Source organism: Hylaeus volcanicus, chromosome 3 (genome assembly GCF_026283585.1).
Source record: "Hylaeus volcanicus isolate JK05 chromosome 3, UHH_iyHylVolc1.0_haploid, whole genome shotgun sequence".
In the NCBI taxonomy this organism is placed as follows: domain Eukaryota; kingdom Metazoa; phylum Arthropoda; class Insecta; order Hymenoptera; family Colletidae; genus Hylaeus; species Hylaeus volcanicus.
This window is the reverse complement of record NC_071978.1, coordinates 21,035,954-21,056,232: the sequence shown is the minus strand read 5'-3', so window position 1 is coordinate 21,056,232 and position 20,279 is coordinate 21,035,954. Positions and strand designations below refer to the sequence as shown.

Below are 20,279 nucleotides of genomic sequence, written 5' to 3'. Positions count from 1 at the left end.
TTTTTATTATACGAGGTTTCCTCTTCGAGATACTAGAGTTTGAAGACCCGGTAAAATTAGAGGCACGTCTGACCATTGCTGACCGTTTCTACTGTGGAATTAAAAACACACCTGCAATGGGATCTTCTCTATAATAATAAGTATGGACTGCTTTTCAATGCAGTCAATGTTACATTCTCTCAGGTCATAATCAACTCAGTTTTGAGGGGTCAGTACAAGTAATGAATGTATCAAAACTATACACCCACGACTAATGTTGCAGTGACTGAAAATTTGAACTTCGTAGGAATGATTTGTCACGCGCGACAACCTAATAACGCGAGTCCGTGTTAATGATCAGTTTTCAGGGGATGAATCGCGCCGTCTGTTCAATAGCGGTGTCATGATACCGAAAAACAACACGGAAAAGGACAAGCTTGGCGTGATCACCTATGGCTCCGTGGCTTTCCAGCTGAAGGACGCGAATTTGGAGGCGTGCAGCACATGCGACTTCGTGTTTCGAGCCCTGAAAGTTGTGTCGAAAACGAGGATTGTGACGGGATGTCTCGCCTCTTACTTTATCTTCTCGTTGATTATGCTGATCTTCGGTAAGCGAAGTTCGTTTACACGTTACACCACTCATCCAGCTTTGAAAGCATCCAGAGGAACCAGAACGCAAAACGAAGGGTTTCATTTTGAGTTTTCCGACTCGGTGGCATCGACTGCAGTTTTAGTATTTTTTTTTTTTTTTTCTGAAAAGTTTGACACAGAAACGATTCCCCGTATCACGAACAAATCGTCGCGATTTATTCCCACGCGCGGAACATTTTTCCTTTCACGGACCTCCCACTTGTCGGTTGCTTGCACTGGAAAGCATGCCTATAACGATATATGAAATGCAACCGGGTGCAATTTGCATACGCTCCCACGTGAACGCGATGAAAATACTCCGGCAACGTTGAAGCAGCTTATTAGCATTGACAAACGTTGACATGGCCGATTCGCGACGTAATTTCAGACATAAATTCTCGGAGACCTCGTATTCGCTTGCTCTTGAGAAATTGTTGAAGATCTTTGTACTGAATTCGGACAAGTATAAGTTGTACACGAGAGAAATCTATACATTGTGAAAATGTAGTAAATATTCTAAATGAAACGCGCGTTGTAATATTCGGAAGATGGAACGCACTTTTATTCAAGTTTCAATTCCCTTCGACTGGTGCACTTTAATCCTTAAGTGCCCTAAGTTTCAAATTGGATACCGGACTTTTAAATCGAACTGTACACTTGCAACTGGTTAGCTGTATGTTCTTTTGAACAAAAGTTAAAAAAGTAAACGCCGGCTGTCAAAATTGTTCAAATAATAAATACATTGATATTTTTTAAAATTTAATTTGGAAAATCAGGCTTTTAAAGGTTAATGCTGGTTATGTAATAAATATCCATCGTTCGTAAAGAATTATAGCATTTATCGTAATATGTAAAAGTGTAAGAATTGAGAGATTCAGTGGCGTTTAAGAGTCTTTTCTACTAAATTTTCGGAGAGATAGTTTATAGCCTCGAATGACCACCGATGACCAACATGGCGGTCAACACGCCAACCCGTAGGCTGACCAAACGCGCGTTCTGTGGTTTTTGCACGTAGGCTGCGTCACGACGACACGTTTAGAATCCCCGTTTCGAGATCTCTCGTCGAAACCTGGGCATTGTTTCCCAACTAATTGACGGGTTTACGACACGCAATCCGGTTGGCGTTGGCGTGCGCTGGCTACGACATGCAAACCGGTTTAATTTCTCGTTGCTCTCTCCTGCGAGGCATAGATTCGCAGCCTGAATCGCCCGGACGGCGCATTCACCTTTTCTTCGAGCACCCGTCATCTATAGAGCCCTCCCTAGATCGATAGGGTACGTGGAAACGTGGGATTACCCTCGGTGAACGTACGCGCGAGCTTTCTTGCAAAATTGATCGTCCCGTGGCGTAACTGGAACGCCTGATGTTTACTCATCTCGACCTGAGATAGACGGTAATCGATTACATCGCAGCTACTCTTATAATTGATCGGCGAATAGCAGTCGTTAAAATCGTAATCGTTAATCTAGAGATAGGTCAGCGATCACGTGCTACATTTGTAATTCGCAGTCGTGAAATGGAAGCAACGCAATATTACTTTAGCTTTCGTTTGAACCGTTGGCACTGGAACTACCAAGTCGATCGATTTGATCGATGTATTTCATACTTATGTTTAAGATTACTCGATTATTTATTAGAACGATAAACAATTGGAACCCTCTTCCAACGCTTTACAATTGTATCGATCGACGTGCCGCGCGACGAAGGGGGACAATGGTAATAAGTCGGTCGACGATTCTTTAAAAAATTATCAAACGGTCGTTAGCGAACGATTGTGCGCCGTGAAGGAGAGGCGGGACCGCCCCTGCGAGGGTTCGCATGCCGCTTTACCAGCGATTATGTATCGAAATAGGACTTGACACAGTGAGTGGAAGTCAGGCGACGTCATTAGCGTTTACATTATTCAACGCGGTCGGCGTGCGAAAACTTATTTATATATCGACTCACGCGAAACCTGCTCGCTGTAAACAAACACGAAAATGAGATACACGCGATTCGGAAGCAACTAGACTGGTCATGGGACTACCTCGATAACGCATTCGAACATCATCGATTTTAGGGTTGATAATGTATTATTCGAACAGACGATTCGTGATTGTATAACGGATACAAAGGTCTACCGTCTTGAATTTGTAGAGACTAAATTGTTCCACTTTTTTACATTTTCTTATTATCATATTTTTTTATTGATTATTATACTATATTCATTTTATTTCTAAACTGACGATTTTATACATTTATAATATCAGCGAATATGACAAATATATGGTAAACATAATCAAAAGACACTTAAACGAAATAATATCATTATATTAATTAATAGAATTTATGCAATCGGTGGAAACGCCATGAATGCACGAAATCCTCTAATCCATATGCTTTGCAATCTAACTAAAATAGTAAATATAGATATTTTTACATTAGGAATATTCCAATTTAAAAGAAACATCCATATAACCCACTGCATGATAATTAATAACCGTCATCAGTGTGGAGTGACATGGGTCTCATTGCCAAATAGGAGCATCGAGAGACCTTGAAGAGGATTACTTCACGTGACGAGTCTACCTCTGTTCCAGGATGGAAATACGTAAAGGAGTGCACCGTAGAAGATCGGATACCGATCTACTTGGTCATAAGTGGGATACTCAGTATGATCCTAATGATCTTCGTGGGTTATTTGCAGTTGAGATCAAGAAAGCCGGAGATTATGTCGACAGCGCCACAGTCGCCTGAAGTCATCTTCACCATAGTGATAATCGTAGGGTTATCTCTCTTCTTGATAGGCTGGTTCGTGGCCGGTGAGTACTGTAGAATTTCGCGACAAGAAGGAACGCAACAAAGAATGACGGTGGGTGTTTATTATTTCCTCCTGGTACCCGGATAGGTCCTACAGCTTCCTATTAGTTATTTATCATTATAAAATTATTAAAAATTAAATTCACATCGAACGAATGGAAGCTTACCCGAGTACCGATCTGGTCGAATAAATCGCTATGTAGGGTGTTTCTATTCGCCGTGCACGCGTATTAATAAATTCCAAAAATGTATTGGTCATTTCCAAAGTCAACCTGAGATAAAGCTTTTGGAATAAACAATAGAAATAATAGAGACAAACAAAAAGAATCGGAGCAGTTCGAACACTGCTCGAATCGGTATCCGTATTACGGCGAAGGCTTTCTATACGAAACCCACACACCGAAATCCATCTATCGTTTCCCTCCAGGAGAAATTGATCGACGTGGGTTGTGCATTGTTTCGCTGCAAGCTAATTTTCGTTCGTGATCTAGACGTAAGCTGCTTACCCATTACATTTGCAGCCGTAATTGCATCGATTTGGAAATAACGAGCCACCGCTCCCAACTTTTTTTCGCTTTCTTTTCGCTGGCTTCGATTCGTTGCTGTTCGGGAATCTTTCAAACTCATTTATAGTACTATGATTATTTGTAGTTGTTAGTGATTTATTTCTATGTTATATTTACAATTATAATTACAGTAATTTACGACAGCTTTCGGGTTTTTCGTGTGGCTTGCACTGACGGATTAAAATTCCAGATCGCCTGCACTTCGAACATTCTAATTTAGTTCGCGGCAAGAATGAACCCTTTCATTTTGAAAGTTTTAGGAGTTCGTGCGATCAAGCTCGTGACGAGGCTTGAACGAAGGCAACCCTAATCGGATATTTCGCATTTCGAGAACGCCCACCCCGGTGCCATTATTTCCGGAAGGAATGGAAGCTTTGTGGAACGGATGAGCTTCAAATGAATTCTCCTGAGTACAACTACGTTGGCTGTAGTATTGTAGTTGAGCGAATAACTAAAATTTGCTTTCAGTAGTTGACAAAAATAAAACGACCAATCCTGTTCAAGTTTCCAAAATTTGTATACGGCATAGTATGTCTCAGGCGTAGAAGCGCAAATATTCATACCAAAATACATTGGAAGATACATCGAAAATGAAGACTAACATTTTTTCGTACGATGCTTCGTTTTAGAGAAAATAAATTTTGGAAATATCTAAGTATCTTTAACGTGTCTGGCCGTTGCTCGTTGTTTCTACTTGTGTTCGTGCCTGTGTGCATTGACAGTAGTACGATATCGTTATTTTGCTTTCCATCTATGTTATTAACTTCGAACACGGTCCCATGCCGTTATTAATCTGTGTAAATGCCTCGAACTCTCAACGCAAGTAGAAATAGCGAGCAATTGTCAGACACGTTCGCACGCGTACCCAGAGAATTTGAAAATCAATTTTCTTAGGAACGAGGCCTCGTGTGAAGACTTTGAAGCTTATTCTTTCCAACATGCTAAAGAAAAAATTATGGCTAAAAAGAAGCTACGATTAACCCCGTCGATATTTTCAAGATTTCAGTCTCAAATTTTCTGTCGCAGGAAACTACTGGATCCTGGGAATCATGTGGCCAATCTTCAATGATAACATGTACATGAAAGATATGTATTGTGCTAAACCACTTTACATATTTTCCTTGGTACATCTTGGTGTCGTTTATACCATTATCGCCAGTACCCTACTGTTGATGCTAGTGCTGGCCTGCTTCAGAATATTAGCCTGTCCATTGCCGCATAGGTAAGACGATAAATTCTCATCACCGTTTCGTAAAGCTTCTCTACATTGCTAAGATAATTTTTATTCGAAAATTTCAAACAACGAATAAAGGATAAACCACTGTTCGATCAAAATGAAAATCTGATCTATAGTACGAAACATTTCATATTAAAAAGATAAAACTTGAACTACTTCGTCGAGTAAACCTCACAAATACATTGTCGTGCTTTTATTCGTTGTCCATTATCACTGTCGTTTTCCCATCTACGCGATGCGATCGAAGAATTCATCGCGTGGGTGGACAAGGGACGAATACAATGTAAAGTTTTGATCCACATACGGGCGACTATCAGCTGATCATTTTTTCAATCGTATCGTATCGTATCGTCATCGAGTGGGAGAACGGCCCAAAGCACTGTTACCAGTTGCCCATATCACGTCGACGGATATGCTAGGTCGATCACGTTGATTGGCTCATCGAATCAGGGATGGGTTAAACATATTTCAAAGATGCACACAATAGCGATTCGTTGATAAGTCGAGAAATAACTGAATTTCCAAATGTTAAATAAAGTTCTAAGTAGTTTTCATACTCGTGAATTTATAATTCATCGGTACGCGATGTGGCAGATTCGAGAGGTACTATATCTCAACTTAGAAAAACATTCGGTTGTTCGTTGTTTGTTTCGAGTACCAAATTCATTCCAGTCCATCCCTGGTACGCCACCAAGAATCATCGAATCACGCAACCACGGAATTCGACCGACGCGATTCGGAACTAACTGCGCGATGCATCGCGGCGTCCCACATTCGCCATTGCGAATTCATGCGTGTGCAGAGTGTTTCTAAAAGGCGGTTACGAAATTGCAGTTTAAATTCGGTACACCTAAAAGAAGGGAACAAAATTTGTATACCAACGCTCAACCAACTCTGTGCTTGCATTTCAAACGCGAATATGATGACTTTTTTATGACAACTACGAAATAAATGAGTTTTTAATGCTTGTTCAATAAATACATAAGTCGTACGATACGCTTTTTGAGTCTATTACTTCGAATCGATACAACTTCAAACATATCGTAATTCACATATCTCACACCCATCGTTTACCCTAAACGTTTAATACAAATGAGTTGCTTGATCAAATGATTTAAACTCTTGACGCGAAGTAGATGGCATGTGTCGTGTCACGGAATGCTGAATAAACCCAAGGGCACGAGGGTAGCTACACACTCACTCTGACAAACCTCTATAACACGGTGGAGAAGTGTCTCTTCACTGTCTACAGAGCTTTCTAAGTAAGAGCTTTCGAGTATCCTCGTAAGATCCAAGATATTCGAAGCAGGCTAGAATTTTCTATGGATCTCCTATCCATCCCTCGACATCGATACCGCGAAAGGTACAAATTCCACAATAGTGTGACCCACAAACAATCTATACGCAATTACTACCTCGGTATTTCTTACGTCGTTACAGAAACCCACAATTTTATTCTATCGAAATCTCAGCAATCAAGAAAATTAAATTATCTTTACTCTTCCGAACAACTCCCGTACTTCAACACGAAATCAAATACGTGTTTCAGTGACCAACGAAAATATTTTCTAAAATAACGTGGATAATTACAGGTACCCAAACAAAATCGCAAATGAACCTCAAATGGCAATTACACTTTTTCCAACATTCCTTTAAAACGCACGCAATTGAAAGCGCCAAATTTACCGCCGTGCGCGAGAAACGAATAAAAGAATACGTCACGCGTACAATATAAACGTTTACCGAGGGGTCGAGCTATCCAACGTGACAACGAATTCTTTCACCCCAGAGTTCGTTCACACTTGAAACAATTGCCGCATCCACGGAAACGCTCTGCACCCGTTCGCAAAGGTATTGGGTCACCGAATATTCCACGTGCGACGTCAAAGCTAAATATTCCGTACTCGGAAAGCAATCACCCGGCGTACGTGCACGTGCATACACAGTCGGCGTTAACTGGATCTACGTGCAAAATAGTAGGTCAACGAATTTGGTCGCGTGCCGACGCGAGAGGCTCATAAATACCGAGGAGCCCAGGCGGCGCGTATCGCCGCCATGAACGAAACACGCTTTTCGCCTCGCGTGCCACTGGGAAATGGGGTGGTCCTTCGCTATAGGTGGTCGAAATCTCGCTGATCAATTTCTTTTTTCCTCCCTCTAGTCTATATCGTCACATATATAGGGCGGACTGGGATTTATATCGAGGCGAGTAAAGGAAAATGGTAGACGAATTTTTAAAGACGCCATGATTTCACGTAAAACACGGTTCCGTTGATTTTTAAAGTACCATAGTAACAATCTGCGTGTACCATTTGTGGTATACGTGGCACGGAACGTGTTAATATATTGTATTTCTACGTCTTGCCTCTGTTAATAGTCACAATAAAGTGAAATTAAATAAGAACACAAATTTCAATGCCAAAAATGTCGAATGAGAAGATGAATTTATTCTATGTGTATTTCGGCCATGATAGGGCCAAAACGAAGGTCGGAAATGAAGGACCACCCTGCTGGGAAACCATCCGAGGTTTTCTGGATTCTCGTTACCCAGCGTTTGCGTGATCGACGAGGAAAAGCAAGAATCACGCGACGCGTCGAGCATTGCTCGCCCCAGGTTGGATCATAGCAATTTTCTTTCGTTGGAGGTTGGCTACGGGGCCGCGTGCAACACGGGACACGGTGTTTTTATCTCAACTTTCGTACACGAGGGAAGGAAAAGCGTTTATCTTGGCGAGGTTTTATCTCGCCAGGCTTTTATCTTGCCTCGATGAGAAAAAACCCATCCTTGGAGCGTGGCTACTTTATCGTTGACTCCGACTATTTGGAAACCGTACGCTTTGTCTAACGCGAGTGGAAAGAGCCTAATTCAAGATCGGTGAAATCCGCTCCGCCACGTGAATTCACTGTAAATTCAGAAGAAAATTAATAACTAAAATTGCTAAATGTTAAACAAATTCGTTGGTGGGAGGGATGTCAGCGGTATTTAATTAGTTTCTTCAACTGTATACGTTCGCTAATGTACTGCTTAGGTTTGGAATCCCTCGCAGTTCCTTAAATGATAAAAGCAGTCGTCGTCTCGGTGATTGCTTCTCGAACGTTGAAAACCACGAGGGCGACTCACCGTCGGCTCGTTTCCATTGCGCTTCTTCCAGGTACAAATAACCACATCGATCAGCGCGCGTTAGAGAAGTTGGACCCGCGAGGCTGATGACAAGGAAATTTGTACCGTCCGTGGGCAAATTTTGAAAACTGTCGTGGAATTGAACGAGGACAGTGACTATCGCATCAGTTCCTCGAGCGTTTCCGACGACGAGGATTAAACTAATTGGACATAAACTGAAGATTGGTATAATCGAAAAATCGTTAAGAAACGATATTCCACCAAAAGAACAAATAAAGACAAAATAATCTCCGTTGATGTGAATTAGGCTGAGATACGACGAGATACGACGCGTTTCGTTTAAATTTAGAGGCAGCGAGAGGGCCGAAATAACAACGGTGCTAAAAAAGGAGAGCGAACAGATAAACGCCACGATTGTTACGGCTGATGTGAAATCCCGTCTGGCACACATAGAATTCGAGTCTTCTGCCCAGACGTACAGATGACGTAGATAAAAGTTTTCGATTTCAGGAGACAGGACGTTGGGTCGAATACGTGTGTAGCAATCTGCCACTGGATCAATAGCCCGAATCTTACGATATAACGCGGCTGCCAGTAATATCGCGCCAAACTTCGTTTTGGGCTGCTTTTTCGACGATGCTAAGCGCGAATGATATAAATTTAATGACTCCAGACTGGAAGTCAAACGCTCAGAGACGGGGTAGAATTATTATTGTTGAGAAAAAAATAAGCAGATGTTGAATAAATTAAAATGGAGATGGAAATGAAGTGAAGCACAAGATGTTTAATAGCTGAGGAAAGATCAACGCCTTTGATCGGGAAAGAAGATAAACTGATGTTTGATAGATGATAGAAGAGGAGACCGTACTTAAAGGGTAAAGAATATGAACACTTTGCTAGAGAGAAGCATATTTCTCTGATTTTGTGAAGCAAGGGCATATATCTAGAATTTTACGAGTCATGATATAAGGGCTTAAGTATATAAATTGTAACAGCTTACGAGGGAAAGGCATATGACAGTATATCTTGCCAAAGAGGAATGTATATCAGGAAAGGGATTGAATATTTGACAAGGACAGAGCATATTTAACTACATAGCAAGGATTTTACGAAACTACATACAGTACATAAGGATTTTAGGGGAGGAATTGAACATTTGGCTATGAAAGAGCATGCGCCAAGATTTTCACGAAATGGACGATTCGTAAAGGAAGGGTATGTAGGAAGAGTGTCGAGAAAAGAATAGAACACCTGGCGAAAAAGTATACATATAAGGATTACATGAGATACACCTTACGAGAGTGGCATATTACAAGGATTTCAGAAAGCAAATTGAACAGCTTGCAGATATCAGAAAATGGATTGAATATTTGACAAAAAGAGAACACGATTAAGTGTTTAAAGAATTTCTTATCTATAGTCTTAAGGATTTCGAGGGGCGATTTGTCCACCCTTGCAAGTATCGAGCATCAAAGGTTTATTACTCCTAGGATGACTTCTGCTCTTATCTGACAAAGGTGAAAATAATACTTGTGGAAGGAAACCAACGAAGACAAAGAGTATAGAAAGTTTGTTTGGAAGAGATTCAACTGATCGTAATTTTGGGTAATGTAAACTTATTCATTTCAATTTCATAGTTTAATGAGGTCAGGTTTATATTCGACTAATTCGCTGTACACGTGAAAGCATCTCGATATATTTCCACTCGTGATAAACAGCAGCAGAGTGGAAATGCCAAAAATTTTTAAACGAATAATAAAAATAATCGACTGGAACCCAATTAACATTGCACGAAGGGAATGCAATGTTGCGTAACGTATCGAAAACGATATAATAATATGGAGTTTGTTTACGCATTACATCCCTTCAAAATGATATTTACCGGAATAATTACCTGCAAACACTCGATAATTCGATAGGTCCATTCGAATATTTAAAGATCTGGTTTTCCAAACTCTTATCGTAACATAACCGTCTACCTGCAATCGTTACAATTAAATGAAATAAAATAATCCATATATCGGATCAGTCGAGGCTCGTCGAAGTCATCCTAGGATCGAAACAGTCCGAGATTCAACCAAGAATACATTCCAAAAATATCACAAATATGGTGGAATACTTGCGGAAAAAATGATGCCAAATTACACGTGTTTAATCGATCACTTCGCAAGGGAAGTAATATTTTAAAACTGTTGTTAAGAAAGTGGACGATTTTGATTGTAAGAAATGTTTTCTTCTCGAACCGAAAGGTTAGACTCGACAGAAATTTGTGTAACTGAAAATTGTTTCGAGTCAAATAAGAAATTTCCTGCAATTTTAATTATAATTCGTGTACTTTTACATTTTGCTAGATATACAATTTTCGAAAGTCTCCTTCGGTTCTCCATTAGAGCTGCTATACTAAAGATGCCTGCCAAGTGCAAAGGGCTCAAAGCTCTACTCTTATTTCTTCATACTTATACACATTATACATAATTCCTTTGTATTCCATATTATTGATTAATTGCTGCTACGCGTTGTTCTTTAATTTCACGGCTTTAGTCGGTTAACAGTTAAAGTAAAATCACTCGCGATTAAAGTAATCTATGGTGCTTGGTGTTTCGTCCATCCGCGTCTATCTTCAGATCGAAGTGACGAGTACTCGCTCCTCTTGGTGTCGATGTGAAACAATGATGTATCCGTTTTGTGTCTGTTATCAAGCCGTTACTATCCGTGATGATTCAAGTATTATAACTCGATACAATTGTGTAAAGCCTACCTAGAGAACTGTTCGTCTGTTTACTATTTTAAGAGCAAGGTAGCGTGTCGTTCCTCCTTGACGGGGGTTGAACGAACGCACAGTGGTGTGTAACTTTCCATTTCAACTAACCTCCTAGAGAGTTTCTCTGGGAACTCGGATCTTGTCTATCTAGGGTAAAAGGAACAAACCGAGGGGAAGATGTAAGTGTCAATTAATCCAAAGCATCGGAGATGCAAAACTCGCGTAGGACCAGAAATGGGGGGGTAGCTGAGACAATTTGGAACAACAATTTCCTTTGCAAAAATGTCGGTGGGAGCTTCATTTTTGAATTATTAACAAAACAACCGACCAATCACAGCGACCTGGCGCAATCAGCCAGTTCTGGCTCGAGCTTATGCTCTAGCGGCTGAGCGCACGCTAATCGGGTCCTTGTGATTGGTCGGTGTTTTTCGTTAATAATTCAAAAATGAAGCCTCCACCGACATTTTTGCAGAGGAAATTGTTGTTCAGAATCGTCTCAGCTACCCCCCATTTCCGGCTCCTACGCGAGTTTTGGAACATCCTTTATACATATATAAATATATTCTATATATGTAAATATATAAATACATGTACACTTGTGTGTTAAATAATCGTTATCAAAAAATTGACCAACAGAAGAAGAGATCGATAGATATTTTGAAGAGTACACGTGTACGGAACGTGTTCAGAAAATGTTATTTTCAACAGGTCGGTTCGCATCAGAGATGGGGGAGGGAAATTCTTATCTAGATAACAGTCTTGGGTAACGAATGAGGAATAAAATTCAACACGACGAGAGGGGTTTGCGAAATAAGAGATTAATTTCCAGTCTTTGTTACGAGCTTGATATTCTTGCGACGCATCGTGTCATTTTGCATAAATTTCTAGTACGTTAAAACCATGGAGTAACAAAAGTTGTTATTAATTATATAAAAGAATATCGGTCATTATGTGAAAATATTATATCGTGTAGCGAAAGATACAGAAAAATGGACTGTCACGAATGTTAACTAAAACATGCGACGGTTTCGATTAAATTAAAAATATTATTCACTTTCAACATTGAAAGGTGACAATTTAATGACTCCTTGTTACTCCAAGATTTTACTACTAGGAGTTCAGTCAAGCTCTCCACGAGAAATGCTTCACTTACCTGTAAATTTCATATAGAGCATTCTATTTTTACAAAATTAAAACTACATACTTAATCGAAACGTCACAAGAATAAGCTCGCGAAGAATGCTGGAAATTAAAGTCTCGAAAACGAACAATATCATCTCAGTACTATCCTGAACACAGCCTAAACAGTTTCATGTTAGTCACCGTTCGAACAAAAATTCGAATTCGAATTACAAAGTAACGTTGCATCTCTCGTTGAACAAATACAAATTTTTCCGTGTAAGTATTCAGACCAAATAAGCGTCTCGAATAAATTGCTCGAGCGTTGGACATTATTTGTCATTTGTTATTCGACTAGAATTTTGCCCATCTCTGGTCCACGTTCGCGTAGAAGGCTCATCGAGTTGCGTTCGACACTCGATAGTCGGTGATTTGAACACGGGTCCATACTTAATCGTCCGTACGAATTAACGTTATACTAATCTGTATCGTATGTGTACACTTTGTCGATGTAAAATGTCACAGAACCGTCTCGTCAGGAAATTGTCTTCGATAATCGCGTCGGTGGTTGTTGTGGATCGCGATCGAGATGGCAAGTGGAAGGACTCGACTCCCGATCGCATGAATTTCATTTTATTTACCCTGAATTATACAAATTAAAGAATGCAAATCTCACGCAGGGTACCATTTATTCTACATTATTAGACTTTGCTAAAATAGTATTTCGCTCAAATTTTCACACCAACCTTATTTTCAAAAAAATGCAGTGGAAGCATTGCGCTTCAACTCGCTCGTACTTTTTTCACGAGATACTTCAACAAATTACGTTGCCAGCAGCACTCTCAATTATCCTCAAACGTAAAACTGGTCCACGTTCGGTGGTTCATCGAAGTAATTGTTAAAAGCGTTCTTATCGAATTCCTGAGCGAACAAATTTCGCGACAGAGGGTCGAACGAAGTCCTTCCACGCACGTTATTCTAATTAACATAATTAACACGTCCATTTTTTTTTCGTCCCATCGAGAACGATTGGCGAATCCTATAAATGAAACGATTTTCCTCGAAAGGTCAGAAGTCGAACGTAAAGTCAACAAACGTCGACGCACCGTACCGTAATAACGAAGTAAACGAGTGCTCGCCAAGCTACGGGCACGAGTGTTACATGTGTGCACAACGTAGAAATACAAAAGAAGGGACAACAAAGCAAGGTAACGCGTTTGAAACGCTCGCGTATCGACGCTATCGTGCGACGTCATACGCGTACATACGCAAACGTATCGCGATAGTACGCTGGGAACGAAAAAACCAGACTCGAAATTATTCGATATTAAAGCACACGAACGAAAAAAGGGACCTGAAAATGCAGTTACGCTTGACGCTGATCGCGACGATTAAAGGTTTCGCCTGAAAGTACGACGCGACTATTCAGGGAAATCTTGCGCAATCTGTGACGGCGAATCACTAGGATAAGAAAATGAGGATAACGTTAGGTAGTTCGATTGCAGCTAAGTCCACAGCTTGTTCGCAGCAGGATCACTTGCTCAAGTTTCTCTTCACACCGATTCTTCCCTCGCCGTTCATGGTATTTTCGGTTAGTGATCGCTGTTAACCCTTTGCAGCGAGATTAGAGTGCTTTCGAGACTGGAGAAACAAAATATGGGTTGCAGAAATTCCCTTTCAAAGAATCCACGAACATATTTTTATCCTAGGAGTACATTTGTTCAGTGTTTCAATACTAAGTATTTTTTAAATACTTTAGGGTTGATATTCAAGAAAAATGTACTTCGTTCAGATGACATTACTAAGTATTTTTTAAATTCTTGAGGTTTGATATTCAAGAAAAATGTACTTCGTTCAGATGACATATTTCTTATTGTACATTTGTTTAAACTAATCGATTATTAGGCGCAAATGGAAATTTTCTGTGTGGCCAAGCATGCTGCAATGAGTTAATAGCGAACATTTCAAAGTCTCTGTCCGCGCGCGGTATGTCGACATCGGTGTATCCCCGTTTAGCTGATAATCGCGTCGAAGGATCAACGAAACGTACAATTCCGGCAGCTGCGTTAATTATGGTAGCTGCGTGCACTCAAGTTCTCAGCTTCGGGCTGTTTCACTGCACCCGCGCGTCGATTAACCCCTTCGTGCCCACGCCTGAACTCAACTAACGCTATTTCCTTTTGTTGTACGCACATTATTCCAATTCGTGGCAAATTGCACCGACATGCTTGCAAACCCACTATGCTTAACGAATGAAATAAAATTAAAAATTTGTTATACATCCTCCTTCTTTATAAATTACTCGACGTGGTTTCAAATGAAATAATCTTAGTTTCAAAAAATATATTTTAATCGGTGATTAAATCATTCGAGACACTCGCAAGAAACGAATTCCCTCCGTTCGAAGGAAACAATATAAATTTTAAATAAAATGCGTACCTCCGGTTAGAATTTAGAGCTTGCCAGCACTATATATTGGATAGAGTTACTCGATAGTACGCTACTCAAAAAGCCTGTTGTTTCGCAGCACCTCTGACAATTTTATCAACGATTGCATACAAATGGACACTTTGGAAAATAATGTAAATCGTAGAAAGCTCGCGTTGTGTAAAAAACGATACGGTGGACACAAAGGGGTTAACTACTTATTTGGGTTAACTACTTTATACACAGGGGCGCGTGTACGCCATGAATGCATGTACGCGCGAACCGATGCGCCGGAGCGAATATCAACGGGCTGCATATACGCCTGTCAATTTAATGGAGAATATTAGCGAGGAATCGTGGAAACGTTGTTTACTCGATCAAAATACTGGACCAGATTTTCCTAGCTTTTCGATTATCCCGCGTACCTCCCTCTGTCTCTTCGCATCCCGTTCTCTTTCTTTCTTTTTTAACTCGATTTATTTAACTGAAACAGTCAACCGAGCCGGGGGATAAAAATTTCACAAAGCATACTAAAGCGGTGGTTTTCGAGGCGCTCCAAAAGAAACAAAGAACGACTGTACTCTAAATGTGGAATTGTATTATTGTATCCCAAATATCAAATAACGTGTTGAAGTTGATATAACAATATAATATTCAAATGTATAGACTATTTTTTTCCCAAAATAAGTGAAAAGTTCTTTTGGAAGAGGTCCAAGACAGTCCATAATTATTTATTCCTCAGAATAAATAAAGACCCGAGGAACCTTCTTTAATCTCTAACTATATATTTAAAGGCTAACGAAAACACTTTGGAAATCACTGACCCATAGGCAGCCCACGTGCAACGATTAAAGTGAAATGAACGAACGAGGATTCGACGGACGTTTCAATCGGGGTCTCGCCATTTTGCTAACCGCGTGGAATCGACAGCAGCAAATAATTCCGGCATCCCGATATCCTCTCAGAGCGACGATATGCGGTGAAATATTTTTGTGTCGCGAACGTGGCACCGGATACGAGATATCGGGGGAGGCGGGGGTATCTGAAATTTCAATTAAAACGTTGCGCGACGACAAACATCAAATTAACCGACCAAATTCATTCCCGATTTGATTTAACGTTTCCACGGTTCCGAACGGCCCGCTGGCCATCGCCACCAACTATTGGATCACTATATTGTGAGTGTAATATACATGTATACATAGACGTCTATACGAGTCGAAAGAGGGAAATCGAATTTGTCTCCAGAGATTGGACAAATACCTTATCCAAATAAAAATTTCGGAGAATTACTAGGTGAACAACCTGTGCTCTATTTATTCGATAGAAATTTTAGTCCGAAGCTGTGAAATGTAATTATTTATAGAATTTCTTCGTGTCTTGAAATCTTCGATAAAGTCATTTCTATTTTAATGCTCTCGCTACCAAAGAAGTATTCCCTTTACGTTTAATCGACTAAAATTTTGCGATGTCCTCGATGAATGCTGTTTCCCTCTCTGGACTCTTCTCATCCCTAGCACGTAAGGATCAAGATATTCTGTTGATATATCTAATGTTAACGTGTCGTTGGATTTATATAGAATAGAGAGCTTATTTATTTTTATACTGAATGGTTTGATAGTGTCCGACATATATATTTAATTGAACAAAGTGCAACGGCGGGAGTGGCCACTTATATTATCGCAAGCTTTCGTTTGTTCGTTACTTTCAATGCGCAACTTTCGGATCAGTTAATTAATCCGATGATCATCGGTTGTACGGTTAATCAGACTCGTAAGTGTACGCGTACATATAATACGTATATATTGTATATTTACATGCATGTGTTTCATGCGTAGCGTTACGTTTTTCGGTTAGGTTTAGAAATGCGCTAATGTTTAGTCATGTCGTATCCAATTCAGTAGTGTTTAGAATTATTTGCACACCCTATGAACCGTGGTCAAGGGTTTAACGTAACATTCACCGTCGTAATACGTTCGAGTGTTTCCTTCCATCCGGAAGTAGCGATGGGAATCGTGCCTAGGAATACAGGAAGCTTTAACACGTTGATCGCCATGTCACCCATATATGGGTGACCGTGATTTTCATTCAAGAACTAGAAAAATTAATTCTGAAAGTTAGACGTCACAGGAGATGAATCTAAATGAAGTTCTTGAATTTTGATGTAATTACAAAACTAAATACCACGATAAATATTTCATTAGCTAGACTCCGATAGTCTAAATAATATTTAATCTTAGCAGAAATTTTCAAGAATATTCGTTTGGCAGGCAACGTGTTAAGATATAAAATATGTTTTTAAAATTCAAGATAGGTATGAGTTGGAGTTACATATGTATTGAAATTATTTCAGATGTCTTGCAATGACACCGATGAAATAATATTTTTAATAGGTATTTTCAGAATAAATTACTTGAATAGTACTTTAATCAGGCATTTTATTGGTTCCATTAGCGTTAAATGCCATTAAATAACATCGTGGTGGTTCAAATAACATTTTGCCCATCTCTGATGAGAGGTAAAGATTCCCAGCGCTAGTTGCGGAGCGGATCCAACCATCGCAAACATCGATTACATTTTTCTATACTATTTGCACCATTCCTCACGATCGTCTGTGTGCAGAGTGACAGGAGAGATAGATCGTGCGCGAAACCGACATCGAAAAGGGTACCTTAAGGAACGAGGGTCACTGCTACGTGACGCGTTCGTAGAAAATGTATCTCCATCCGACGCAACTGTTAATTGGGCCGTCCGATTAATACAAGCGTGAAACGAGAAAAACAGATACAGCGGGACCTTGAAACATGCTGAAAGACGAAGCTCGAAATTTAGCTTCGAGAAATTCTATATTCTACCATAAATTCTATACCAGGGTATCAATTTCAAACACAAACGTATCGATGACACCAAAACACCTCCTGATCCATAAGTGAACATATTTTATTTGAAATGAAACGAGGAATAACTATTCAAGGTTTCTCCCCAAGGCTTCTGTTATATCGAAACTCTTTGCCTTATTCTAATTATTACAATCTGAACGTGTATCGTTATATTTTCGAGACACGCCAGTTATTCTCAAGTCCTGCTGTAGCTGTGCCATAGTACTTTGCGATTACTAGACATCGCCGAGCTATTGATTTTTCTCGCCTCATGGAGGACAACAGTACACGTTGACCTCCTCTTCCTTTCCGTTTACTGTATAATTGTACGAAAAAAAATGAAGGAGCAGCTGCGTAAAACGAATGGCTTCGAACGACTCGAACGACAGATAGAGGTAACGAACGACACGGATTCGAATTCGACTTGCAGCAATCGATCGACGCGATCACCGGCGACGATCCAGCGTGAGTTCGCCCGACATCTCTTCGAACAGTGCTTTTCAAACTTCTGGGAGGCGCCGCGCTGAAATGAAGCCATAATTTCTATGCCAGAAGTATATAGAAATTAGAAAGATGTTTCAATTCGTTCAAAATTAAATTGTTTTCGTTAGTATGAAAAATACCTCCATTCGAGAAATGAATGGATAATCAGTTCAAGCACTCTTCAATTGGTGAACGTAAGAATAAACAGAAAAATAATCGAACGAAAAATTGAGTAAAGATCAAGTAGACAAACACGGAAAAAATCGAATTGAGAATATGAATTGGAAGCCGAAGAGTATCGGAATTAGATACTGTTTGCAATTAAAGAACACGATATGTCAAACGCAACAGAAAATCTAGATATATTAAACATTTTTCTTGGCGTCCTCCACGTTTGGAAAACACTGTTTACGAACATAATCCCGCCTCAGTGTATCTCGCGAGGCCATTCGAGTGGACACGACGCACGTATTTGTTTATTCAGTCTTTGATTGTGGTAATACCATTTGACGTTTCCAAATTTATTAGCGAAGTTAATGCGTCCCCGCGATCCGTGGGGAAAATCGACGTTGGTCGACTCTCCGTCTCCCGAGGGCAGCTCGATTCGACGACCGTAAACGTGGAAACGGAGCTAAACGTTGTCTCGACGATGGAAAAAAAAGATAGGATCGATCGACACGCCCAAAGGATTCGACTTTATTTTTACTTGGACCTAGCGGGACGACAGAAACACATACGCCGTGGACGCGTTTTGACGTCACCTGCATCTACGACGAAGACTTCTTTCGTGGGTCCAATCACTGCTTCTCGAATTACCAACGGCGAATGGGAATGATACCGAATCAACATAATCGACGCCAGCCTGGTAGATCTAGCATCGAAAAGTGTTAAACTGAACACGTATTTGACACTTCTAGGAAAGCATCGAGATCAGGGCTGAGGACTTGGAGTCTTTCCTGTTTTCGAATGTTCGGTGACTGAAACATTCTGTACGATTCGAATGCTTCTCGAGTACTGTTCGAATATCTGAGTGTTCGAGTATCTTGTGCACTGACGACCAAGTATGTAGATATTTGTGATCGAGTTTCACAGGATCATTTTCTTTCTTTGAATGACACAAGTTCTTCAAATCTTTCGTTGTTTTTGAAAATTAGTCTTTTTATTAGAGATACCTTATGAACAACATGTTGCACATCATTTTTATTGTGATAAGAATTCAAACGACCACGCACGATATTGTGCCCCACTGTACACTAATGTAAGACACAAACGAATTGTGTTTGTATATGTCTATGTGCAATTGTATTTGTATGAGTTTGCGTGCGTGCAGATAATCGACACGGTATGATTCAAATAATACACGTATACGAATGATTTTTCATTTGACACGTTGGACGCCATCTCACCCAAAAATAGGTGACGAGACTTTTTATTAAGGGACTACAAAAATTAATTCCGAATGTGAGATGCTAATGAAATTAAATCTGGTTAGAATTCGTGAATTGTACAGGTTTAAGAAATTAGATGTTCCGATAAATGTTAAATTACCTAATCTTCAAGAGTCTCGAGACGCAATTTTATGTTTGTACAAATTTTCACGAGTTCTAGCTTGGCAGCCAACGTGTCAAATAATTGCGTTAGATTAATGACACTCGATTATTCGAATATTCGAAATTAATTCGTAGTATTCGAACGCCTGTGAGATATTCGAACACTCCAAGCCCTAATCGACACCCACTCGATGCTTGACGAGAGTATTGGCGCCCATTTGACGAAGGTATCGTTGAGTTTATGTACACGCCGAAACGGCGGCTTCAGAGAATGATATTTGTTGTAACGTTGCGTGCCTTCAAAGGCCGCATAATTTTATATTTTCGTTCTAAATGTTTTCCTCGTCAGTACGTCTGTCAACATTATAGTGAATACTTCTAACGTAAATCTTGTATTTCTTGGCCCCCACCTTATCCCAATAGTTTTTAAGAGATATAATAATAGATAAGTTTTACTGGAAAAATTCAAAAAGAACTCCAAAGGTAGATTTTATTCTATTTTACTGTCTACACTTAATTATTCTATTAGAGTCATCCCGAGGAACTCTTCTATCGGTAAAAAACTTCATTCTATTTCATTTTCTACCCTAAATTAATCCTAATAAAATAGGTTCATAGCGAACTCACAAAATAAATAAGAACATTATGAGCACTTTATCGAACACCGCCTTTAAATGAAAATAAATTTCTATACTATTTTCAATCCTCAATCATCTCCATAAATAAT

At 39.8% G+C, this 20,279-nt stretch overlaps 1 protein-coding gene across 3 annotated transcripts in view; it reads left to right on the top strand.

Moving 5' to 3' along the window:
* The window catches only part of LOC128873552 (uncharacterized), a 42,666-nt gene extending 22,732 nt beyond the window's left edge, over positions 1-19,934 (top strand). For 2 of the 3 annotated variants that reach the window (XM_054117183.1, XM_054117184.1), the window contains 4 exons: positions 341-587; positions 3,190-3,411; positions 5,002-5,197; positions 8,365-19,934. In XM_054117183.1, the coding sequence (XP_053973158.1) occupies positions 341-587; positions 3,190-3,411; positions 5,002-5,197; positions 8,365-8,374 (675 nt within the window). In that variant the 3' untranslated portion in view covers positions 8,375-19,934. The other variant, XM_054117185.1, reaches the window with a different exon arrangement.
* The last annotated feature ends 345 nt before the right edge of the window (positions 19,935-20,279 follow it).